The following is a 21,198-nucleotide window of genomic DNA, read 5'->3' on the forward strand; positions in this document are numbered from 1 at the left end:
CTGTCGAACTCAGTGAGGGGCTCCTCTTAGCTCTCACCCTATGCATTCTTTCCACAATCTATATGAAGAATCCAGGCTGGTTCACATTCTTATGAATTTCTTTATGATGGATTCGGACTAAAGTCCCATGTACCCGGGCGAGATCCGACATCTGGATTTTCTCACGTGAAAGAAAGCTCATTATTTTGCTTTTATGAAAATTGAAAAAGGTGACTGACCCAATGGTATGGTAGTATGTGTTGCGGTCTGTTCCCACGTTTCATCCAAGTTGTGGAAAACCAAATGAGAATAACCTTGGCCATTAAAATATATATATATATATATACACACACACACAATAAATATATTTTCTATTGTGCACATTTGCAGCTAAAAAAGCTGAATTGCAGCATACATAGGCCTACGTAAGTAAGTAAATAAAATATAAAAATATGAGATGTACTATAGCACTGGATGGACAACGCAGGTGTCAGAAGGTCTTCGGGGGACGGTTGAACAGGGGAAGACGGTTTGGTGGTAATGTCGGAGATGTGTGTTTCCCATTTCAGGTTGGCTTGGAATGTCACACCGAGCGCTTTGGCACTGGACATAATGGCAGAGGTGGGTCAGGATTATGGCTGAAACGGGTATACATGACTTTGCACTTTGTTGGGTTGAGCTTTTGTTCTGAACAGTCGGCTAGTTGGTTSAGYTCTTGCTGTATGGTGGAAATGTCACATTAAAAGGTACAATTTGCAACATCCTACAGCTGTGGTCATTTCAATGAATMAATAATATATACCCATTGATTCTATAAGAATATTACTTATAAAGCCCCATTGAACTTAGTGAAATTGTCTTTTACCCCAACACGTACTTGTTTTTTACTCAATAGTTAACAGTAGTCGTTGTAAACGCAAAAGGTATTGCCTCAAAATACCTCTAGCATAATAAAAATACCTCTAGCATAATAAAGAAAATGAATGAAGGATTGTGCCTTTAAAGAACTGGAAAGGACTGGAAAGACTCATAGCCCCATTTGAACTGAATTGCACAGGAAAAGCAGTGAGCACTGCCTTGACGTGCAGCTGACAAGTCAGTGTCATCTCTACATGAGGTCCCATCCAATACTTTATGGTGCAATCAGGAGAGGAAAGTAGAAGCAACCGCGATACTATTTAACGTCCTTAATCACATTACTTAAACATCCCATTAAAAAGCATGACTATTTTGATAGCATCCTTTACTAACGCGATTAAACTAATTTCATTACACYATGCATTTATAACCGTGTAGAGTTGTCCCTCTGTGGCACATCTCTAGAGCATGCTCTGTGATCTACTCCTACTATCACTCTYAATGATCTTCCAGCTACTGACTGGCACGGCGCTCTTGTCTATACAGCATCTGCCTCTGGTTTTCATGTTGCTATGCTGTGTAGATGCCAGTATGGCCAATAGGTCTGTGCAGGTGCTACAGGGTTTACTACTCTCCAGAGAAGGATAACAGAAAGAGTTAATGGGTGACTCAACACAATGGATCTTATCACTCTCTGGCCATGCTCGAAGACACAAACATGTGGTTTATGTTTCTGCCCCGTGGTTTATGTTTCTCTCTCTTTTCGCCCTTCTTTTTTGGGGGGGAATTTTTTTATATTTGGTATTTTCCACTCCCCGAATTCCTCTCAGGCTGCGAGAGTGAAATGTGTTTTTCCTCTCTCTGAAAAGGGGTTGAAATAGAGAAGGGGTGGATGGAGGTGAAGTGGCTTAAATTAGCACACCTGTTGGTAATTTATCACACATAAACCTCACACCTAATTTTCACACCTGTACCGCAATGTGCTGCGAGTCCCAGTAATTCACTCCCACATGGTGTTTGAGTCCTGGGTTTCCCCGCAACGCCTGGCTCGGAATGAGAGGAGAGGGGACATGACAGCCTGTGAAGAGTGGACATGCATGCTTGGCATTTTTGCACCACATGTAGCATGTGTCTGGCCAATTCCATCCCCTCCCCACCTCTTCCTTTARTCTACCAGCCGTGGATACTTCAGGTTCTTCACATCTGAAGGAAAAGGTGGATGGATACCAAGCTTCTCCCTGCTATGTAGCACGAAACTAAACAACCCTGAGGGCTCGTTCTATTTGAGGCATCCCWAACAAACAAAAACATCCACACAAATTAACACCTGGATATAGATACTTTTGTACCTGTTTCCTCCAGCATCTTCACAYGGTCTTTTGCTGTTGTTCTGGGATTGATCTGCACTTTTCGCACCAAAGTACGTTCATCTCTAGGAGACAGAATGCTTCTCCTTCCTGAGCAGTATAACGGCTGCGTGGTCCGATGGTGTTTATACTTGCGTACTATTGTTTGTACAGATGAACGTGGTACCTTCAGGCGTTTGGAAATTGCTCCCAAGGATGAACTAGACTTGTGGAAGTCTACAATWTTTTTTCTGAGGTCTTGMCTGATTTCTTTTGATTTTCCCATGATGTCAAGCAAAGAGGCACAGAGTTTGAAGGTAGGCCTCTAAATACGTTGATTTGCTCTCCGGGCCCGAGGGGTATGGCACTTGGAGGCAGTGGTACAGCAAAGCCTAATCATAACAACAATTATTCTGGTAGATTTTTTTGGTGCAAAATATTTAGGAGCATATGRGACCAAAATGGTTGCACTTTAGAGCCCTGCACACACACTGTATACATAGTCACACTGACTATCACTACGGCCCTCCCTCTCTCCACTGGGTGAACATGAACCGTGCCACACAGTTCTACCTCATTAACCCTTTAACAAGATACAACCTCACACCCCTGCTCGGCCTTGCGGCCTGGAGGGAGATCTGAGGTGATCCACAGGGTCAAAAGTGGAGCGCTCCACAGGGGGGGCCGATGGCTGAGACACGGTCTTACTTTCACACATGGTCCACGCCACAAAAAGACAACTTCAAAGCATCGTTCCCCGGCTCCAATATCTCCAATCCCACCACCACCTTTCACTTGAGAGTGAGAATTGCACTGCCATGGGTTTTCAAACTTTCGTAATTAAGGACTGTTTCTACCCTTTACAGATAGACTTTATGGTATGTTGCCTGTAAAAAAAWATATACCKATTTTTTGAGCCCAATTCATACAGTCCCATTTTTACCATATTATTGTTGCAATAAGRCTTTTACATCTCAGTGCACATGAGTTTGAGTGAACAATGGACCAATGTGGGTGGACTTCTGTTTTAATAAATCCATTATTCATTTGTTTTAGGCAGGTCCTAAGAAACATAAGACTAATAYTTTATTTTCAAAAGAAAATAATGGCATATTTTGAGTGTAATGACGTTCCTGGTCTGTGCAGCCTATATGCTACATGGCTGTGCCATGCCATGCACATGAAATCAYTAGTTATTGTGTTCATTAAAACAGACGAGACACTTAGGCTACCCTGATCACAGTCAACACAGACGGAGATTCCGTGAAACAAAATCACATTGATTGATTAAGACGAGTCATAGGCTTTTTGGTCGGGAGTTGGCAAGGGCTACTAAGTGACTGCGAGTGAAGAGCAACATTATCCACTTGTTAAGCTACATAACATGCTGACAAATGTTCTGCTCACCAGTGCTAATACATGAGCCAACTAGACAAGATGATCATGAGCAGCATTCACCTCAACTTAGCTAACGTTTCTACAGCCTAATTGTAACCAATATTCAAATGTGGATTCAGTGAAGAAAGAAAAAAAATCGGACATRGATTGATTTATCCCCACTCTTGTCTCAATTGAAGCGTGAAACGGTGCTGAAATAGTTGACCACACGCGGGTAGCTATTGCTTCAAATGTATCATAACTATTGGATGACTTTCATCCTGCGTTTCAGTAAGAATCAATTTGATGCCTTCAATTGCATTAGCTTACTTTATTACAATATTTTCGTAATTCAGTGATTATCTAGTGGAACAGTAATTCTTTATGGATACGCCAGGTGTGGTTAAGAAAACTGTGCATGCGGTGGGCTATGAGAAGAAGGAAAAAAAAGATGGGTGAAGTGACATGCCTCGCAAAGTTTAGAACTGGCAGGAGAATGGTAGTAATGGGCGCTGCAGAGCAACCATTAAGAGCTTAAGAGAGTAGTCCGTGTCAATGCCGCCTCAGCATTTACGGCTACATTTCATACCGTAGGCAGAACTTTACTGCAATCGTGACTAGGTCGGTTGGCGGAAAATAAAAGTAGAGGCTTTATCGCTGGCAATACCCTTCATATATAAAGAAKATTTWGCAAAAAGTTGGCGGGATGCTAAAGTTGGCGGAAAAAATTACTGGTTTGAAAGGTGTATAAGTGTCACGCCTGCCCCCGCTCCCCCTCCKGGCGCTCGAAGGTGCCAGGCTCCCCAGCATTACGCACTCCTGCCACCATCATTACGCACACCTGTCTTTCCCTGTCACGCGCATCATCGTATTATTGGACTCACATAGACTCAATCACCTGTTTATTACATCCCCTATATTTGTCAGTTCCCTGCTGCTGCAAGGATTGTCGAATGCCGGTGTTTTGCCCGTGTGCTGATGCTGTGCCTGCTTCTAACGAAGCATCGGGGAGTGCTGGCATTCTGGTTGGTGGTGACGTRATGTCCGGGGGCCACCGCTGATGGAACCGGGGGTGCCTAAGCCAGCTCGTCGGGCTTCCACGCACTAGCTGGCTCGAGAGGTTTTCTTGTCCCGGTTGGCTCGGTAGGCGCCCAACCCAACGTCAGGCCTCAGCCGGATCGCCAGGGTTTTACGCCTCAGCCGGCTTGCCAGGCATCTACGCTTCAGCCGGCTCATCAGGCTCCCACGTGCCAGCAGGATCATCAGGCTCCCACGCCTCAGCCGGTCTGCCAGCCTCCCACGCCCCTACCGGTTCGTCGGGATTTTACGCCTAGCCGGTTTGTCCAGCGCCCGTGCCTCGGCCAGCCCGTCAGGCTCGCCCAGGTGGGACACCGGGTGGTGCCCCTAGAGGGGGGGTACTGTCATGCCTGCTCCGCTCCCCCTCCCGGTGCTCGAAGGTTCCAGGCTCCCCAGCATTACGCACTCCTGCCACCATCAGTACGCACACCTGCCTTTCCCCGTCACGCGCATCAGCGTATTATTGGACTCACCTGGACTCAATCCGCTGTTTATTACATCCCCTATATTTGTCAGTTCCCCATCTCTGTTCCCTGCTGCTGCTTATTAAATGTTGACTCCCCGTACCTGCTTCTCACCTCCAGCGTCGGTCCGTACAATAAGAGTCCTATTAGATAGCATTTCCCATAGACGTAATGAAATTGGAAGGCAAAGAACAGAAACATTTTTAAACACTCCACACCTCTAGGGGCAGTATGGTATGTGCAATAGGTGTTCACATTAGGATGGTGAACTGTATGTCTAATTCACAGGGATGGTTGACATACTAGAGCAGGGATGGACAACTTTGATGGGGGTGGGGGCCACATTAAATCTGAACTCATCATGAGGGGCCGCAGTGGCTTGAGGGTCTGCGTTCCCACACATGCAGTCATGCCTTTTGAGGGCCCTAAGTGATTTTTTACTTATTTWAAAAATTTGAAACTTTTGCAGTTTTACAGCTAATTTCCTGCAATTTTTCACATTTTGCCACAGTTTGGAGAAAAATATTTGCAGCTTTGAACATGACATCTGAGTGAGAGTGACTGACAAAACCAATGGGGGCCACTCGGTCAGTAATTCGACCATTCTACAAGTTTAGATAGTTGGCTAGACTAACTTATCAATTAATTTTTGTTGTTGCTGTCAGGCTAATTGAGTGACTGTCAGTAACTGACATAACAAGAACAAAACTGCTGATGCAAAACCAAATTTCGAAATTGCACCTTGAGTATTCTACTATTCTAACTCAACAGTAAGTTGAGACCCCGACCGAGTTCCTAAAAAAACGAACAAACAAAACAAATCAAGACGTGTTAGATAGGATAGATAACGCGATACGCGTGAATTAGGGGGTGGCTTCCACCCAAAGACATGGGTGGTATGTAAGCCCTGAGTGTCTCATTACAAAGAGGTCATCAGCATAGAGTAGGCTAAGTCCCCACCTTGCACGTGTCAACATGCCACACTARTAACTGTTATAAATGACCAGCAAATTGTTTTTTATGCAAGAACTGCTGCTATTACCCAAGCCCCCGAGGCACTGGTCGTGCTAAGYAGTTATGATAACTCAAACCACAGGAGTCTCTTCTCTTGTCTWAACAATRCTGCCTMATGGAATTCCTAGCCCTGCTGTMGTAGGGTTACCATACAGCGTCAGAAAACGACACTCTTAAAAAGAAGGGTTCCAAAAGAGTTCTTCTGCTGATTCCAGTTTGAGCCCTTTATGGTTCCAGTTTGAGCCCTTTATGGTTCCAGTTTGAGCCCTTTATGGTTCCAGTTTGAGCCGCTTTATGGTTTCCAGCCAGTTTGAACCCTTTATGGTTCCAGTTAGAACCCTTTCTGTTTCCATATTTTCCTTGAGTTTCAAGTAGAAAGACCATGTAAACCCTCTGTATGGGATCTACATGGAACCCAACAGGGGTTCTACCTGGAACCAAAAGGATTCTACCTGGAATAGAGTTTCCAAGTTTACCAGTAAACTACTAGACTTTTAGTATCTTTCAAGGATTTTATGATTACTTCAGATTATCACAGGTGTCTGTAATTATCTCTGTCCCTCTGTGTGGCCTTATTACATGTAAAACATATGAAATAAGATCATTTTACAAAAAAATATAACGTCAAAAATGACAAAATATTATCAAACCATCAATTTAGTGAATACCATTGATGTTTAATATGAGGGTTTCAGCATGAAATACCCTTTATATATTTATTTTTATTTTTTATTAACTATGCCAATATGTATTTGTTGTCAATGTTTTGGCATCAAACTGGTGGATTTTATATTTCGAAGTTAATTGAAAGTAATGCCATTTGATTAGGTGCTTTTTTCATTAATTTGACTATTTTCTCTTGAACCATATGGTCTATCTACTAGAAACTCATGGAAAATATGGGCACAGATATAATAAATTAATATGGTATATGAATACACTTTTATAAATTACCAAAGTTACTCAAGATTGCCATAGATTTTCTGTTAATTACCAAAATTACTCAAGATTCTATTAACTTACTGGTAGGTTTGCAATCCTAACCTGGAACCAAAAAGGGTTCTTCAAAGGGTTCGCTTTTGGGGACAGCCGAAGAACCCTTTTAGGTTCCGGATACACTCTTGCTATCTTCTCTACATGCTTTCTCTACATCCTAAAAAAGCTGATGGATTTTTAGGTAGAACCCTTCCTCTGGCTCTTACATATAAACTGTGTTGTTTTCAACCAAACACCGCTTGCTAAAACCATACACATACTGTACAGTGTGTGCGTGTGCGCATGTACAAGCGACTGTGCTTTCATGATGATATCCAGCCCTAAAATGTCCATTACGCTTCGCTACTGTCCATTACGGCATCATGGCCGTGTTATCCCGAAACCCACTAGTGCGTAAACATGTACACTACATGTGACCCCTGCCTACTTACACCTATTAGTTAGGGCTCCTGTCGGTGAAAGTTGTTTATACAGTGTGCTCGTGAGACCTGGCTGCCGTTCAAAGAAATCATATTGAGTTAAGGAGAAGTCGGCCAAGATGTAATACAAATAGCTGTAAGAAAAAGAAAGAAAGGAATTTGAAAAATGTTAATGGGTTTTTTCTTTTCCCCCCCCCCTCCTTTCACTTTTTCTTCACCYATCTTCCCTACCGCAGTTTTGTTCCATTGTCTGGTCCCTAAACCAAGTTAGCAAAAAAAAAAGTTCAGTACCGCAACAAAGAATATTCAGTAACCAAACAAGCTGGAAATGTGGGGCAGSCACACGCGACATTAAAATCATAATGCAGCGTGTAAATTTCCCTACACTCTTTCTCGCTCTCATCTCTCTCTCTGTGTCTGTTCTGTGTGTCCTGGCTGTGTGCCATGCAGCCAGAGCAAAGCACACAAACAAGCATGGCCTTTGAGTCAACACAGACAACAACAAGACAAACAATGACCACAACCACACACTGACCAAAACCCAACCGTGCAGTAAGCTATATTACCGACACTCTTATGTCTGGGCCCATGTGGAGTGACTTGGGATGCGTTCCATCTCTGACAAGGTCCGAGGAAGAGGAGAATGCTTGTTCTGATGCCTTCTACTCYGTGGTACACAAGACTAGGAACCATGGTTTTAACGAGCTCTGCCGTCACTGTATTTGGGTCTTGCCAGGATAATCATCCAGAGAAAGTAACTTGGTGCATCTAAATGGGACGTTTCATTTTCAGCACTTGGTGAGAATATCGCACTGTTCACTGTTCTCTATCTACAACTCTGTAACTACATACTGTATGTGATGCCAGTGCCACCCATATGGTTTTGTGCATGGCATGACTAGAGGGCTCTGTTCACTTCTGTTAGAGCAGAGTGGCGGTGCTGTGTTGACAGTCCTTTTCAGTATGGGACTGTCAACTGTCCACATTGTTAATAGCAGCAACATAGTGAGCCTAATTAGATGATTGACGAGGCATCTCATTTGTTCGTCTTGACAATCTCTCTCGCTCTCTCTTTCTCTCTCTAAGCTCAGCATCAGGGCCCTGTAATGACTACCAGCACTTGGCCCCAGCCCGAGACCTAATCCTAGATCCAACCTTGTGCCCAGATCCTTAATAAATACAAATACTGCCCCGGTTCCAGCCTCAGCCCCAGCTGAGTAGTCCCAGCCTAGTTCCAGCCCCATACAGCACATGCCCAATATCCCATCCTAAGCTTCAGCCCAAGTCAAGCCCCTGTCCAAGTCCTATAGCTCTAGCCTCAGATTGAACCCATGCCCTACCCCCAGCCCAGCCTCAGTCAAGCCACAGGTCCAGCCCCAGCCCTACCCCCAGCCCAGCCTCAGTCAAGCGCAGTCCAGCCCCAACCCAGCCTCAGTCAAGCCACAGGTTCAGCCCCAGCCTGCCCCCAGCCCAGCCTCAGTCAAGCCACAGGTCCAGCCCACCCCCAGCCCAGCCTCAGTCAAGCCACAGGTTCAGCCTCAGCTCTACCCCAGCCCAACCTCAGTCAAGCCACAGGTCGAGCCCCCAGCCCACCTCAGTCAAGCCACAGGTCGAGCCTCAGCCCTACCCCCAGCCCAGCCTCAGTCAGCCACAGGTCCAGCCCTACCCCAGCCCAGCTCAGTCAAGCACAGGTCCAGCCCCAGCCCTACCCAGCCCAGCCTCAGTCAAGCCGCAGGTCCAGCCCCACCCTACCCCAGCCCACCTCAGTCAAGCCACAGGTTCAGCCCCAGCCCTGCCCCAGCCCCAGTCAAGCCACAGGTCCAGCCCCAGCCCCAGCCCAGCCTCAGTCAAGCCGCAGGTTCAGCCTCAGCTCTACCCCAGCCCAACCTCAGTCAAGCCACAGGTCGAGCCCCAGCCCTACCCCCAGCCCAGCCTCAGTCAAGCCACAGTCGAGCCTCAGCCCTCCCCCCCAGCCCAGCCTCAGTCAAGCCACAGGTCCAGCCCCAGGCCTACCCTTAGCCCAGCCTCATCAAGCACGGGTCCAGCCCCAGCCTACCCCCAGCCTAGCCTCAGTCAAGCCACAGGTCCAGCCCCAGCCCAGCCTCAGTCAAGCCGCAGGTCCAGCCCCAGGCCTACCCCCAGCCCAGCCTCAGTCAAGCCGCAAGTCCAGCCCCACCCCTATCCACAGCTGCACTCACAATCCGCAGCCTCACTCATGGGTAAGGTGGGTTCGAGAGCACCACCACCACCATCACCTCCAGTACAGTACATCCATGTCCGGCGTTTCCTAAATTACAGGCAAGTTCCACACAGTGAGACTGTTAATTGCATCTGACCGGCTCACTTCCTCCCCATACCAAGAGCATTGCATGCTGGGCCTTATTTGATGTGGCGTATAAGCATAATTAGAGGTCCAATAAAAGCAAGAGGGGGGGGAAAAGCAGGCATGTCCATCTGTCGAGTGTTAAAGGTGGGGGAGGGGTAGAGAGAGCCCTGCTCTGCACTCCGGATCACACACGTCCACCACGCCTCCCTGTCTGTTGTTGTAGCAGCCATTAGAGCAGGCGTGGATGTAAATACTCTGCAGAGCCAAAGACCAACCCCACACACTTGTCTGCCTGTGCCTGTGCCTGTGTGTGTGTGTGTGTGTGTGTGTGTGTGTGTGTGTGTGTGTGTGTGTGTGTGTGTGTGTGTGTGTGTTGTGTGTGTGTGGTGTGTGTGTGTGTGTGTGGTGTGTGTGTGTGTGTGTGTGTGTGTGTGTGTGTCAGAGGGAGGGGGGCTCCTGATCTCAAGTTACCAGGGCCTTGCAGAGATCGATCCAAAGTAGGTAGTAGTCTGCAGGCACACGGAGGAGAACACACACAGACATGGCAAACAAGAGTCAGATATGTGGCTCACTGCAGTAGTACAACACTGACCATTCCTATTCCGTCCCTGCCCTTGTGTCTAGCTATGTCCCTAGGAGTGGTGATGTTAATCACCTGCAGCCCAACGACTGCTAAACTGCTGGTCATCGAGTTCCAGCTTTTAACATATGCCCTAATTTCTTACACTGATCCCCATACTTATAGTATTCTATAAGAATCACACCAGTTGGACCATGTTATTGTCGATACACTGTTCTGGGTATCATCGGATGGGGCACCAGTGTCTCCTGACCCCTCCTGTCTCAGCCTCCAGTATTTATGCTTCAGTAGTTATGTTGTCGGGGGCTAGAGTCAGTTGTTATATCTGGAGGACTTCTCCTGTCTTATCCGGTGTCCTGTGTGAATTTAAGTATGCTCTCTCTAATCTCTCCTTCCTCTTCTTTCTTTCTCTCTCTCGGAGGACCTGAGCCTAGGACCATGCGTCAGGACACCTGGCATGATGACTCCTTGCTGTCCCCAGTCCACCTGGCCTTGCTGCTGCTCCAGTTTCAACTGTTCTGCCTGCGGCTATGGAACCCTGACCTGTTCACCGGACGTGCTACCGTCCCAGACCTGCTGTTTTCAACTCTCTAGAGACTGCAGGAGCGGTAGAGATACTCTAATGATCGGCTATGAAAAGACAACTGACATTTACTCCGAGGTGCTGACTTGCTGCACCCTCATAACTACTGTGATTATTATTATTTGACCATGCTGGTCATTTATGAACATTTGAACATCTTGGCCATGTTGTTATAATCTCCACCAGGCACAGCCAGAAGAGGACTGGCCACCCCTCATAGCCTGGTTCCTCTCTAGGTTTCTTCTAGGTTTTGGCCTTTCTAGGGAGTTTTTCCTAGCCACCGTGCTTCTACACCTGCATTGCTTGCTGTTTGGGGTTTTAGCTGGGTTTCTGTAACGCACTTTGAGATATCAGCTGATGTACGAAGGGCTATATAAAATAATGTGATTTGATTCTGAGGAAATGCTTGAGTGTTGTTCTTCACATGAGTATAGTGCGAAGTTCGTGACGAGGGCCTCCCTCTCTCTGTCTCTGGTCCGCTCCCCTACCTCTGAAGCCCTCGCATGACTCACTTCTGTGTTTAAATGCTTATTTTGTGTTGTTGTTTTATGTGCGCCACTTAGAAACGATCCCCACATTAGGACTTTTATGGCCTAATAAACTCAAGAGTATCGAACCAAACTGGCTGGCCATATTTAGTAGCTTTATACGAAAACGTATTAAGGRGTAATTGCTGTAGGCAGGCGCGCTATTGAGGGAATAACATAGGTGAGGGTTACAAAATTTCCCCTCGCACTCGAAAGGGACACTGGACCTTTTGTCTGCTGCTCTGGAGTTTCCAATCACCACTGGGAAATATGGAGTGTATTATAAGATTTATATAATAAGTCCATTTTATTTCACATTTCCGAAAATGAACTTTTACAGTGTGGTAAAATGTAGCCTGAAAGAAAAATATCTGTTTGGCATTAAGCGTTGCCAACATCATGGAATCCTCTGATGACAATGATTGAGGGTGGAAGAGAAGATCCCCCTTGTGCATTGCCCTGAGAAAAAGAAAAAAACAGGGACCAAATCTACACACAACGACTGTTTCTCTGCAGTGACGTGATAAATGGAAACGTGTAGAAGTGTTACAAAGCTAGCCTTCTCCTCTGTGTGAAATGGAMCCTCCTCAGTCTTTGCTCAGACACGAAACAGCGCACAGAAAAAAAGGGAGAAAGCGGAAAAACCTAAACCCTCTAGTTTGTGAACCTACTGCAACGCCATCGAATCAGAAAGCTACGTGTTGGTGCCAATTTAAATGAATTAGGGCGAATTGAGTTTATAGGGTGAAGAGGGGTTAGGCAGAGGGTGAACAGGCAGAGGGTGAACCGAAAATGTTTTTTTTCTGGTGAGAGAAAATGAAGACAAGACAGAAACAGATAACCCTCAGCTTGTCACGTGGGTCCTGAGGAATCTCTCCGAGCCTGACTACAAGTTCATGACACCTGTGTTGTTTTTTTTCCTCAGGGGGGGATTTCCACCGGTGTAGCATGGCATCGGTGCACTGAGGACTGAGACCCCTTTCACCGGCTTKATTTGATACGGCTGTGACTGAGACCTACTAGGTCTGCTACACTACAGACAGACAGGATGGACATGCTTGGGTTAGTGGGTCRCACCAGACTGACCTCGCCGCAACAGTTGCTGTAGTTCACAGGTTTTGTTTTTGTTACTGAATTTATTTGTCAATGCAGCTGAAAACTTGAATTATCTGCCATGATTTTCCACAAAACTGTCCTGACAAAAAAACACACCTGCATAAAGACTTGCATGCACGCACGCACGCACGCACACACGCACAAACATATCCACACACACACGCACATTAACGGCTTGGCTGATGGGGCCTGGGAAGAGAAAGGGAACACGGTTCCTCTTAGACGCTGCAGCCGGGGCTCAGGTCAGGACTTGGCGAGCAGTAATCCCTCTCAGGTGATGCTGCTCACATTCAGCCACATCCAGCTGATCTGCTTAAATATGTTCTCTCCKGTCCCTCCACTCCCTCTCGTCTTTAAAAGCCCCCTCGGCAAGGAGCAGAACTTGGGAGGATGGGGGGGCTACTGCTATTCCACACCACGAACCACGGATCGCTTTTCAGCGTTTCGGTAAAGTGATRGTTCCATGTGCCGCTTGGCGCGCTGACACAACGTACAGGGCTCCTTCATAACCAGCCAGGAGAAACGCACTGCTGCTGTGGAATAAAAAGGTCACACAGTCCTCCTGGCTTAGGAGAGAAACGCAGGATACAGGGCACCCATCCTGTGGATTAGAGTGGCATTATGTGAAAAAGCCTTGTTAAAAGACATGCCATCTGCGGCCCCTTTTCACTTTTTCCGAAGGCAGAGTGGCAAAGCTGGTTTAAGAGAGGCCCTGTGCATTCCCTCTCCCTGTTGGGGGGGGGGGGGGGGGAAATCACTCAAACACACATTAATTCTCTCCAAATCATCTCCAACTTAAATGACAAACCTTCTGACTCACTCCTTCACATCTCTCTCACTCACACACAGTCCGTTTAAATGGCTTCATGTCCACCAAACAATAAGAGGGACAATAAGCTATTTAATAGACAGTCATAAACTATTAATATATAATAATATATGCCATTTGGGCAGACGCTTTTATCCAAATTGACTTACAGTCATGCTATTTGTATCCATTTCTCTCACAGAAAATACAGAGTATTAGCAAGTGCGGTCTGAGTGCTTTCAGGGCGGCAGGTAGTCTAGCGATTAAGAGCGTTGGGCCAGTAACCGGCTAGGTGYAAAATCTGCTGATGTGCCCTTGAGCAAGGCACTTAACCCTAATTGCTCCTGTAAGTAGCTCTGAATGAGTGTCTGCTAAATGACTAAAACGTAAATGTAAGGCATTTCCTTCTAAGTATTACCCGCACTGTACTGCCATGTCAAAGAGGTGCTCTTGACTGTCTCCCCCTTTGAATGTGTGTGTTCATACGACAAGCAACAGAAAACAGGGAAACAAAAATGAGTGTCTCTTATTGGTAGTCCCTCGCTGTTTCAGTTTGTTTTCTTCTGTTTGGTGACTAATGAATACAACTTTAGCAGGTACAGTACTAACAAATCTGATTCTTGGACGTTCTACATAACTTTTTCCATTAGATGCATCATCACTGTGTTTCATCTCATCTCACATTAATTGAGTCCGTTTCCTCAAATAAGCCCAAACTCCATATTCAAGTAGACGTTGACACAATCAAGATAATTTACTTTCACTTAGTGGTTACAAAGTTACTTAGAGATGCAATCTCGAAGTTTTGTATAATTTCAGCCAGTAGTTTTGAAAGTAGTGCCCGTTTTCTGTGTACTATGTCATCAAATGATGTGTACTATGTCATCAAATGATGTACATTTTACATTCTCATTTTAGTCATTTAGCAGATGCTAAATCCAGAGTGATTTACAGGAGGAATTAGGGTTAAGTGGCTTGCTTAAGGGCACATCGACAGATTTTTCACCTAGTCGACTTGGGGATTCGAACCAGTTACGTCCTGCAAATATTATTATTATTATWATATTTTTTTGCAATTGGTATGAATGATATATTACGAATTTGTTCTGCTTAAGATCCTGGAGCACATCTTTAAGTATCTTCATCTCAAAATCTGTTTCATATCATTTTGAGAAAGAAGAAGAGTAGGCGGCCAGTAAGTTGCAAATAACTTTAGTAAACTATTAACAGAATATATTTACAAAATAGTACATATAGGGGCAGTCAGCATTGTACATCACAACTGGAAAACGCACTTCGACTTCTAGAATCTTCCTCAGGCAACGTTGGAAAAATAGCTGAAGATTATTATTTGAATTCATCTGATTCTGATTATTTTATTATTGTAAAAAAATCAGATTGTGGGGACATTCAAAACCATATCATTTCTAGGATCTTTTTGAAACAGCTGACCTACAAAATCAAAGTTRACCTTGGAGTGATTACAGAACACTAAGGGTACATTTTTCTTCAGTCTTTCACTACTATAGCCATTTCCTAGTAGTGGATTTACAAACTCCCCTGACCCATGGTGCATCTCTTCCTCCGGGCAACATTGGTACTTGAGTCCGTTTTTATGTAGTCAGCAGGTGGCATCATTAGCCAGAGAATAAAAATGAAAAACAATATCCTTGAGTCTAGCAATGATATCATAGCAGGCTTCATTGGCATGATTTTCRATTTTTTAGTGGGCGGAGTGGGGGAGTAAGGAGGTGTAAATCATTGCTTTTATATGAAGAGAAAAAACAATAACTACAGTGGAACAGAGGATTGAGTCATGTAGTAGATTATAGGAGCTGCTTGCAAGAGATGATCAAACRATTTACACCACAGATTCCCTTCATTTAGCCTTAGCCTGACTCTCTTACAGTTTGCCTTTGAACACAGACTGTTGCCGACTAGAACAGCCCTGCTTTTCACTCTTGCATCCTCTTGTTATACACACATCTCCTTCCCATACACTTCCCTAGCTAATCCAATCATATACTGTATGTCAACGGCAAAGGCTCTACTACTTATTTCGGCCAATTTATTTGAATTTATTTCAGCCTGAAAGGTAAAGACATTTGTTCCTCCGCACACAGGATATTTTTCTTTACGCATAAAATATATATGCCCGGGGAGCTGAACGTGACCAATTCCATATTCACTTTTTAAAATGTGTCTGGGACTCACCACTCCAGACTGATTTGGAAACCTCACTACGTTACTGCTGCGGTCCAGAGCTGTCACYGTGAACCTTCAGGGCAAGGCACAAATATTCAGCCCTCTCAGAGCATATTGAACAGTGATCTCTCTCTCTCACATGCTTCTCTCAATAACCATCAAAAATAAAGGAAGGAAGTGAAAACCTAAAGTGTGGCTGCCTGCCAGTGTGTGCTAAATCTCGCTTTTGGCTTCAGTTGGACCACTCCAATCCAAAACAACAGGAACCAATCCTCCACCTTCCCTCAAAAAACAATCTGTACAAAACCCATACATCGCTGAGGGCTGGAGCATCCAGTTTGAGATGTTCAGAGAGTTTACGGTGATGTGTGTACAGCTCAGCCTAATCACATCCTCAGGGTCAAATGTATGAGTTAACCTTTTGCTCTCACCCCCCCCCCCAGCCCACCCCACCCCCCCCCCTCTCTCTCTCTCTCAGACACACACACATATATACATCTGTCTCTTATACACATCTAGATGTGTATAAGAGACAGCATATACACACACACATACATGCATGCAAACAGACACACACACATACATGCACACACACACACGTAAGGGTTATACCTCCCTAGCCTGTTAGCCAAAAGCATTTCAACCACTTCTATCGACAACAAACACAGAAACACAGACAAACACACACATCTATGCCATTATCAATTTTCCTCTCTCCCTATGACATCTCAAACTTCAACTTAACCAGTTCCACTCTGTGCCAAAAAGTTTGATCCCATTAAGAACATTATATTACGGAGCATCTGAGATCACTCCAATCCTAAGAGAAAAATAGGCGAGCAGAGAAAAGTGTGTCTGTGCAAGTACCCCACAGTGATTGCTTGATTATTTGCAGATGGGCAGTGGAAGGCTTGCAGCCAGGAGTGGAGGTTCCCCCTGGCATGCCTTGCATATGATTCAATCTGTGATTGCCTTACAATTTACAACCCCCCCCCAAAAAAACTTGCATTGAGAAAAGGATCATCCTACTGTACTCCACACCACACTGTAACATGCACTGTTTGGGGTATTGGTGCTATAACCAGGCGACCATGGGATCAATAAGGAATAGCACACGCACTTCCGATTAAGCAGTGTTCCCTCTCTCCCTTGCCACCCCCGGAGTAAGGACCGTGCTTATGTCACAGATCCAGAGGGGTGCTGCTAACAGCAGACGCACTGATGGTCACAGTCTGCTCATTCATTCCACATTGCTGTTTTTACCAATGGGCTAAATCCCCAGAGGCGATTGTTATGCATGTACCAACTGTTCAAAGATAACTCTGCGGTTATGAGATCAATTAAAACCAGCTTAGGAGGTTGGAGAGGTCGAATTCATATGACAGGGGAAAGGGGGTTCCGCATCTATTCATTAAAACTCCCACAATACGCCCCCCCTTAAGCCGCTGCGCTCCACAATAGATAGACAGAGCCGCACCACCAGCGTTTTACCGTCTAGTCGCTGTAGCCTACTAAGCAGTACCACATTTAATTAAAGACACAGACCTCTCTTTGTTGGCACGGACAGTCGGACAGGTAAGAGCACAGAGAGCCCGAAGCAATTTGGGGTAACCTAGGCTATTTGACCAAACGACTCACCAACAGCAACTATGTAAGAAATATGAAGCAGATAATATCACAAATCTTATCAGGCATTTTTTTGAGTTGGCAAACCATGACGGCTATGTGTCCAAGACGCACATTTTGCGCATTTGCCAAAATGTCCCCAAAACAGATTTTCAAGAATGACCTGTAATCTAGTAATACAACTAACAATATCTTTGAGTGGCGAAGTCTCAACAATTTGTTACAATTTWGAAAAATAGTTTCCACATTGAACTCATGAAGTTCCGAACAGTTGCCTCGTAAAACATACCCACAGTCTGGACAGACTCGGCTGCTGCTTTACACCGCTGTGGGACTTTTCGTTTTGGCGGGATGGATATATTAGGTGGATCGAATACCTTTTTTTCACTGGCAGTCGGGTGATAATAGRAGAGCGCATAAAACGCATCCAGGAACTCACGAGCGCATTTACCAGATATGCATCACCTCAAATAGCCTAGCCCTAGTCTACAGGATGCTGGACGGTCACTGTATCCTGATCAATATACGGTGCTCAGGGCGATGATAGTGTCAGTGTGTAGGAGACGTGCCAACGAGTTATGTTTGAATACATTGGCAAGGTAATTATCTAATCATGGTTATGACGACATCATCATAAGCAGAACCGGATATACAATGGCAACAAATGTTGATTAAACTCTTGGTCTCAAAATGTTCAATATTATCTGTCCGACCATGTCTATTTTTCTTCGTCTAATGTTGCGGTCTCAGAAACTATCCAAAACTTCTCGCTTTCAACTGTCACATTGTCAATGATGCTATATGCATAGATAGACGATTTTTCACGTACCTCTTTTGTTCCTCCTCCAGCGATTTGACTGCGTTTGACAGTTGCTGTACTCCATACAGTTCAACACGATTAAAGCCAATGAGAAAAGTCGAAACTGCATCTGGYCGGCTGGTGTTTCCGACTCGAATAAGAAGTGCCAATGGTGTTTGGGATGAATTATCTGGTTCGTTTCCTCCAGTTTCTTGAATGATTCCAATTTGTCACACATTAAACGAGCAGCGACGACATAGTATCTCACCACGGAATAATATCATTTTATGAAGATCACCGTTCCTTCATTCACAAGTGTCCCTTTGAGTGCTGTAAAAAGAAAGACATGGGTTATTGTGATAACACACGTGACGATATCCACATCTATCCAAACATGGGAAAAATACTTGATCTAAAGAGTTTAGGAGGCTAACCCTACTGTATTTAAATACACTGCAACAATGACATGTTTTTTTCTGCCACACGTGTTAATTTACTCTCCATTCCCGACAAAAGAGCGTGGCATGAAATGAATTCTAACGCCTCTCAAACAAGCAATAACCTTCCAATATAGCGAGCGCAAGAAGCTGTGTTTAACAATGAACACAATATGAAACATACCTGCATATGTGACAGTCTAAAACCACTTCAGAAAGCCACAGCGGGTCTGGAGCATACAGCATCCCTCTTGTATGAAAAGTTATTCTGAAGAGAACAGAGGTCCGAGTGATCTCCCTTCTCCTTGAGACGCACGCGAGTTTTATTCCGATAATACCTATTTCCCCGCTGAAAGCGTGTCCTTTTTCACTCCAACAAACTTGTCTACACCATTCGGGCGTCCCGTTTTACGTTGTGGTTTTTAAAGCAAAGGATATGAAGCCAGTAGATTCTCCTCTGGATTGTCTGCATTTGCGCTTCGAGCAGAGGTGAAGTGGTAGGCTACTACTGGTCCTGATGCTTGGGCTGCTTTCTCATATAGCTGCTCCTGTCACGTGGAGATTTCTAGATCTTTGGGGCTGCTCAGAATTAGAAGCCCCTTGACCAGAGTGAAGTGTTTTTTCTTATTATTTTAGATAATGAAGATGACACATGCTATTTAGCTGCCTAGGTCCTCACGCTACACCGAGGCTCCCTCAGGGTCCTAGTGCATGAAACAAATCAATCGCAGCCGTTTTGATTCTCGTGTGAAATTACGCACAACCCGTGACGTTGGAGTGGGGTATTGTTGAAGGCTATCGATCCCTAGTTTGGATGTTGAATGACCGATAGGCTCTCTCTCAAATTCCAAATGATTAAAAAAATATTACGGTACTTTACGTTTCTTAAAAGTCGTTTTCTATGGAGTTTGTTTGGTCGTCCAATTATTCACATTTGACCAATGAGAAGTGGTCTTGCTAGTACRTGCATGGTTAAACTGTTATTTCCACTATATGACAAATAGGCCTTTTCATGTCTCGAAAGGCTAGTGAATTGCAGTGCAAGTTATTCTCATTTTAGGATTTCAAAGAAAACATATAGTTGTATGGCTTTGATGGTGGAATTTTAATGGATAAATTGGGAAGACAATGATCATAACCATCATCAATGTTTCACCATCGTTGCCATCATTCTTGTCATTTGCTCTCAAGAAACAAGAACGCATGCAACTTCAAAGATGCAAAGGCCTTACTCTAGGAGAATGTAATGTGATTGGACAACTATTTGCTCCACTAATGGATGTGATATAAAGTTGGTAACTTTAACAGTTAAACAATCTACATATTCAATTGACACAAAACTAGCATGACCTCAAAACTAACTGAAAGGTAAGTCAAAAGTGATAACAGAATAGGCCTACTACCGGTCCTGAAAAAAAGACCAGAAAAACCACAGGTTAGGCCCTATTTGAGATTTCCTGATACCTACCTAGGTCCATCATAGTGTTCACCTCCAGTTCCGGTAGAAATAGGCTGTAAATGCTGTACCCCCTTTGACCACTAGGTGTGGCACTTAATCTTTTATTTATTTTAGGAAATTAGTTTGTGTCGGGCACTTATCAGGACACAACTGTCTGCCCCAATTGGGAAGCAATATTCTACTCAAAATAAACCAGAGGTAGAGTTTTAAGAAATGACTGAGGTCCAGTGGTTACAGATTGGTGTAATGCATATGTTACACTCCATACGTAGTCCTTGTATATAACGCACACATCTAAACCTCTGATCTTCTCTTTTGAAAAGCCAGAGGTCAATTCAGTKTGACCYGTCAAAAATAAAATGAAAAAAAGAGACATTATATATATTTTTAAATTGTAATGAATGTTAATCACTACCAAAGGCTTTGTAACGTAAACATTTAGATTTTTTTAATTTACCAATATCAAGCTTAAGTTATATGAAAACATTCAAATATAGCCATGGAACAGAGCATGACTAAAAATGATTGTAGATAATGGAAAGAGGAGCAGCGTCATATAGGAATACCACCCCACAGAGAAAACCAGAGACCTTCCATGACATTTTTCATTTGACACATTTTGTCACACTGGTTTTATACAAGACAAGCGTTCTAACCTCAAGCAATAAAAACACAATGTAAGTTTTCCATTTCATCACTGGGACCGSTTGCAAACCTTTTGTGGGGGGAAAACCTTGGACAATATGTAAAAACAGAACCATGGAAGTTTCCCAGCCAAAACCGATAGTGACCTTTTGCCTGTTTATTTCTTTATTCGAGTGCAGTGACAGACATTGTGGTCAAAGGGCTGTTTGCGGCAAGTCTGGTATTGGTCTGGACATCCTACTAAAACAATACAGGAGAGTGCACTGGTAAGGTGAATGATAATTAAGGGCTAGGATAACTTTTATGTTCATGATGCGTCATAGCAAAGGACCGGTAAACCAATCACTTTATCCTCCCCGCTGGCCTGGTCCAAGGTGACGTCAGTGTTTGAATCGTCTGGCTCCGAGCSCCAATGGAAGCTGGATGCACCTCTTCTTTGCTCCCCCAGAGACGTAGCAGCCCATGAAAGTTTGTCTACCGAAGGACCACTAGTCACTCACAAGAGTAGTCACTTACCTGAAACCATCTCCCCTTTTAGAACAAGGTCAAGTTGAGAG

General features: G+C 44.5%; 1 protein-coding gene across 1 annotated transcript in view; it reads right to left on the reverse strand.

Annotated features, from left to right (window-relative positions):
• The window catches only part of LOC111958570 (R-spondin-2-like), an 86,298-nt gene extending 67,115 nt beyond the window's left edge, over window positions 1-19,183 (reverse strand). Inside the window, exons 1-2 of the mRNA XM_023979836.2 lie at window positions 18,722-19,183; window positions 18,131-18,430 (exon numbers count right to left, since the gene is read on the reverse strand). Of these exons, the coding sequence (XP_023835604.1) occupies window positions 18,131-18,338 (208 nt within the window). The 5' untranslated portion in view covers window positions 18,339-18,430; window positions 18,722-19,183. The remainder of the gene's footprint in view (window positions 1-18,130; window positions 18,431-18,721) is intronic.
• Window positions 19,184-21,198: the final 2,015 nt, after the last annotated feature.

Source organism: Salvelinus sp. IW2-2015, linkage group LG35 (assembly GCF_002910315.2).
Source record: "Salvelinus sp. IW2-2015 linkage group LG35, ASM291031v2, whole genome shotgun sequence".
In the NCBI taxonomy this organism is placed as follows: domain Eukaryota; kingdom Metazoa; phylum Chordata; class Actinopteri; order Salmoniformes; family Salmonidae; genus Salvelinus; species Salvelinus sp. IW2-2015.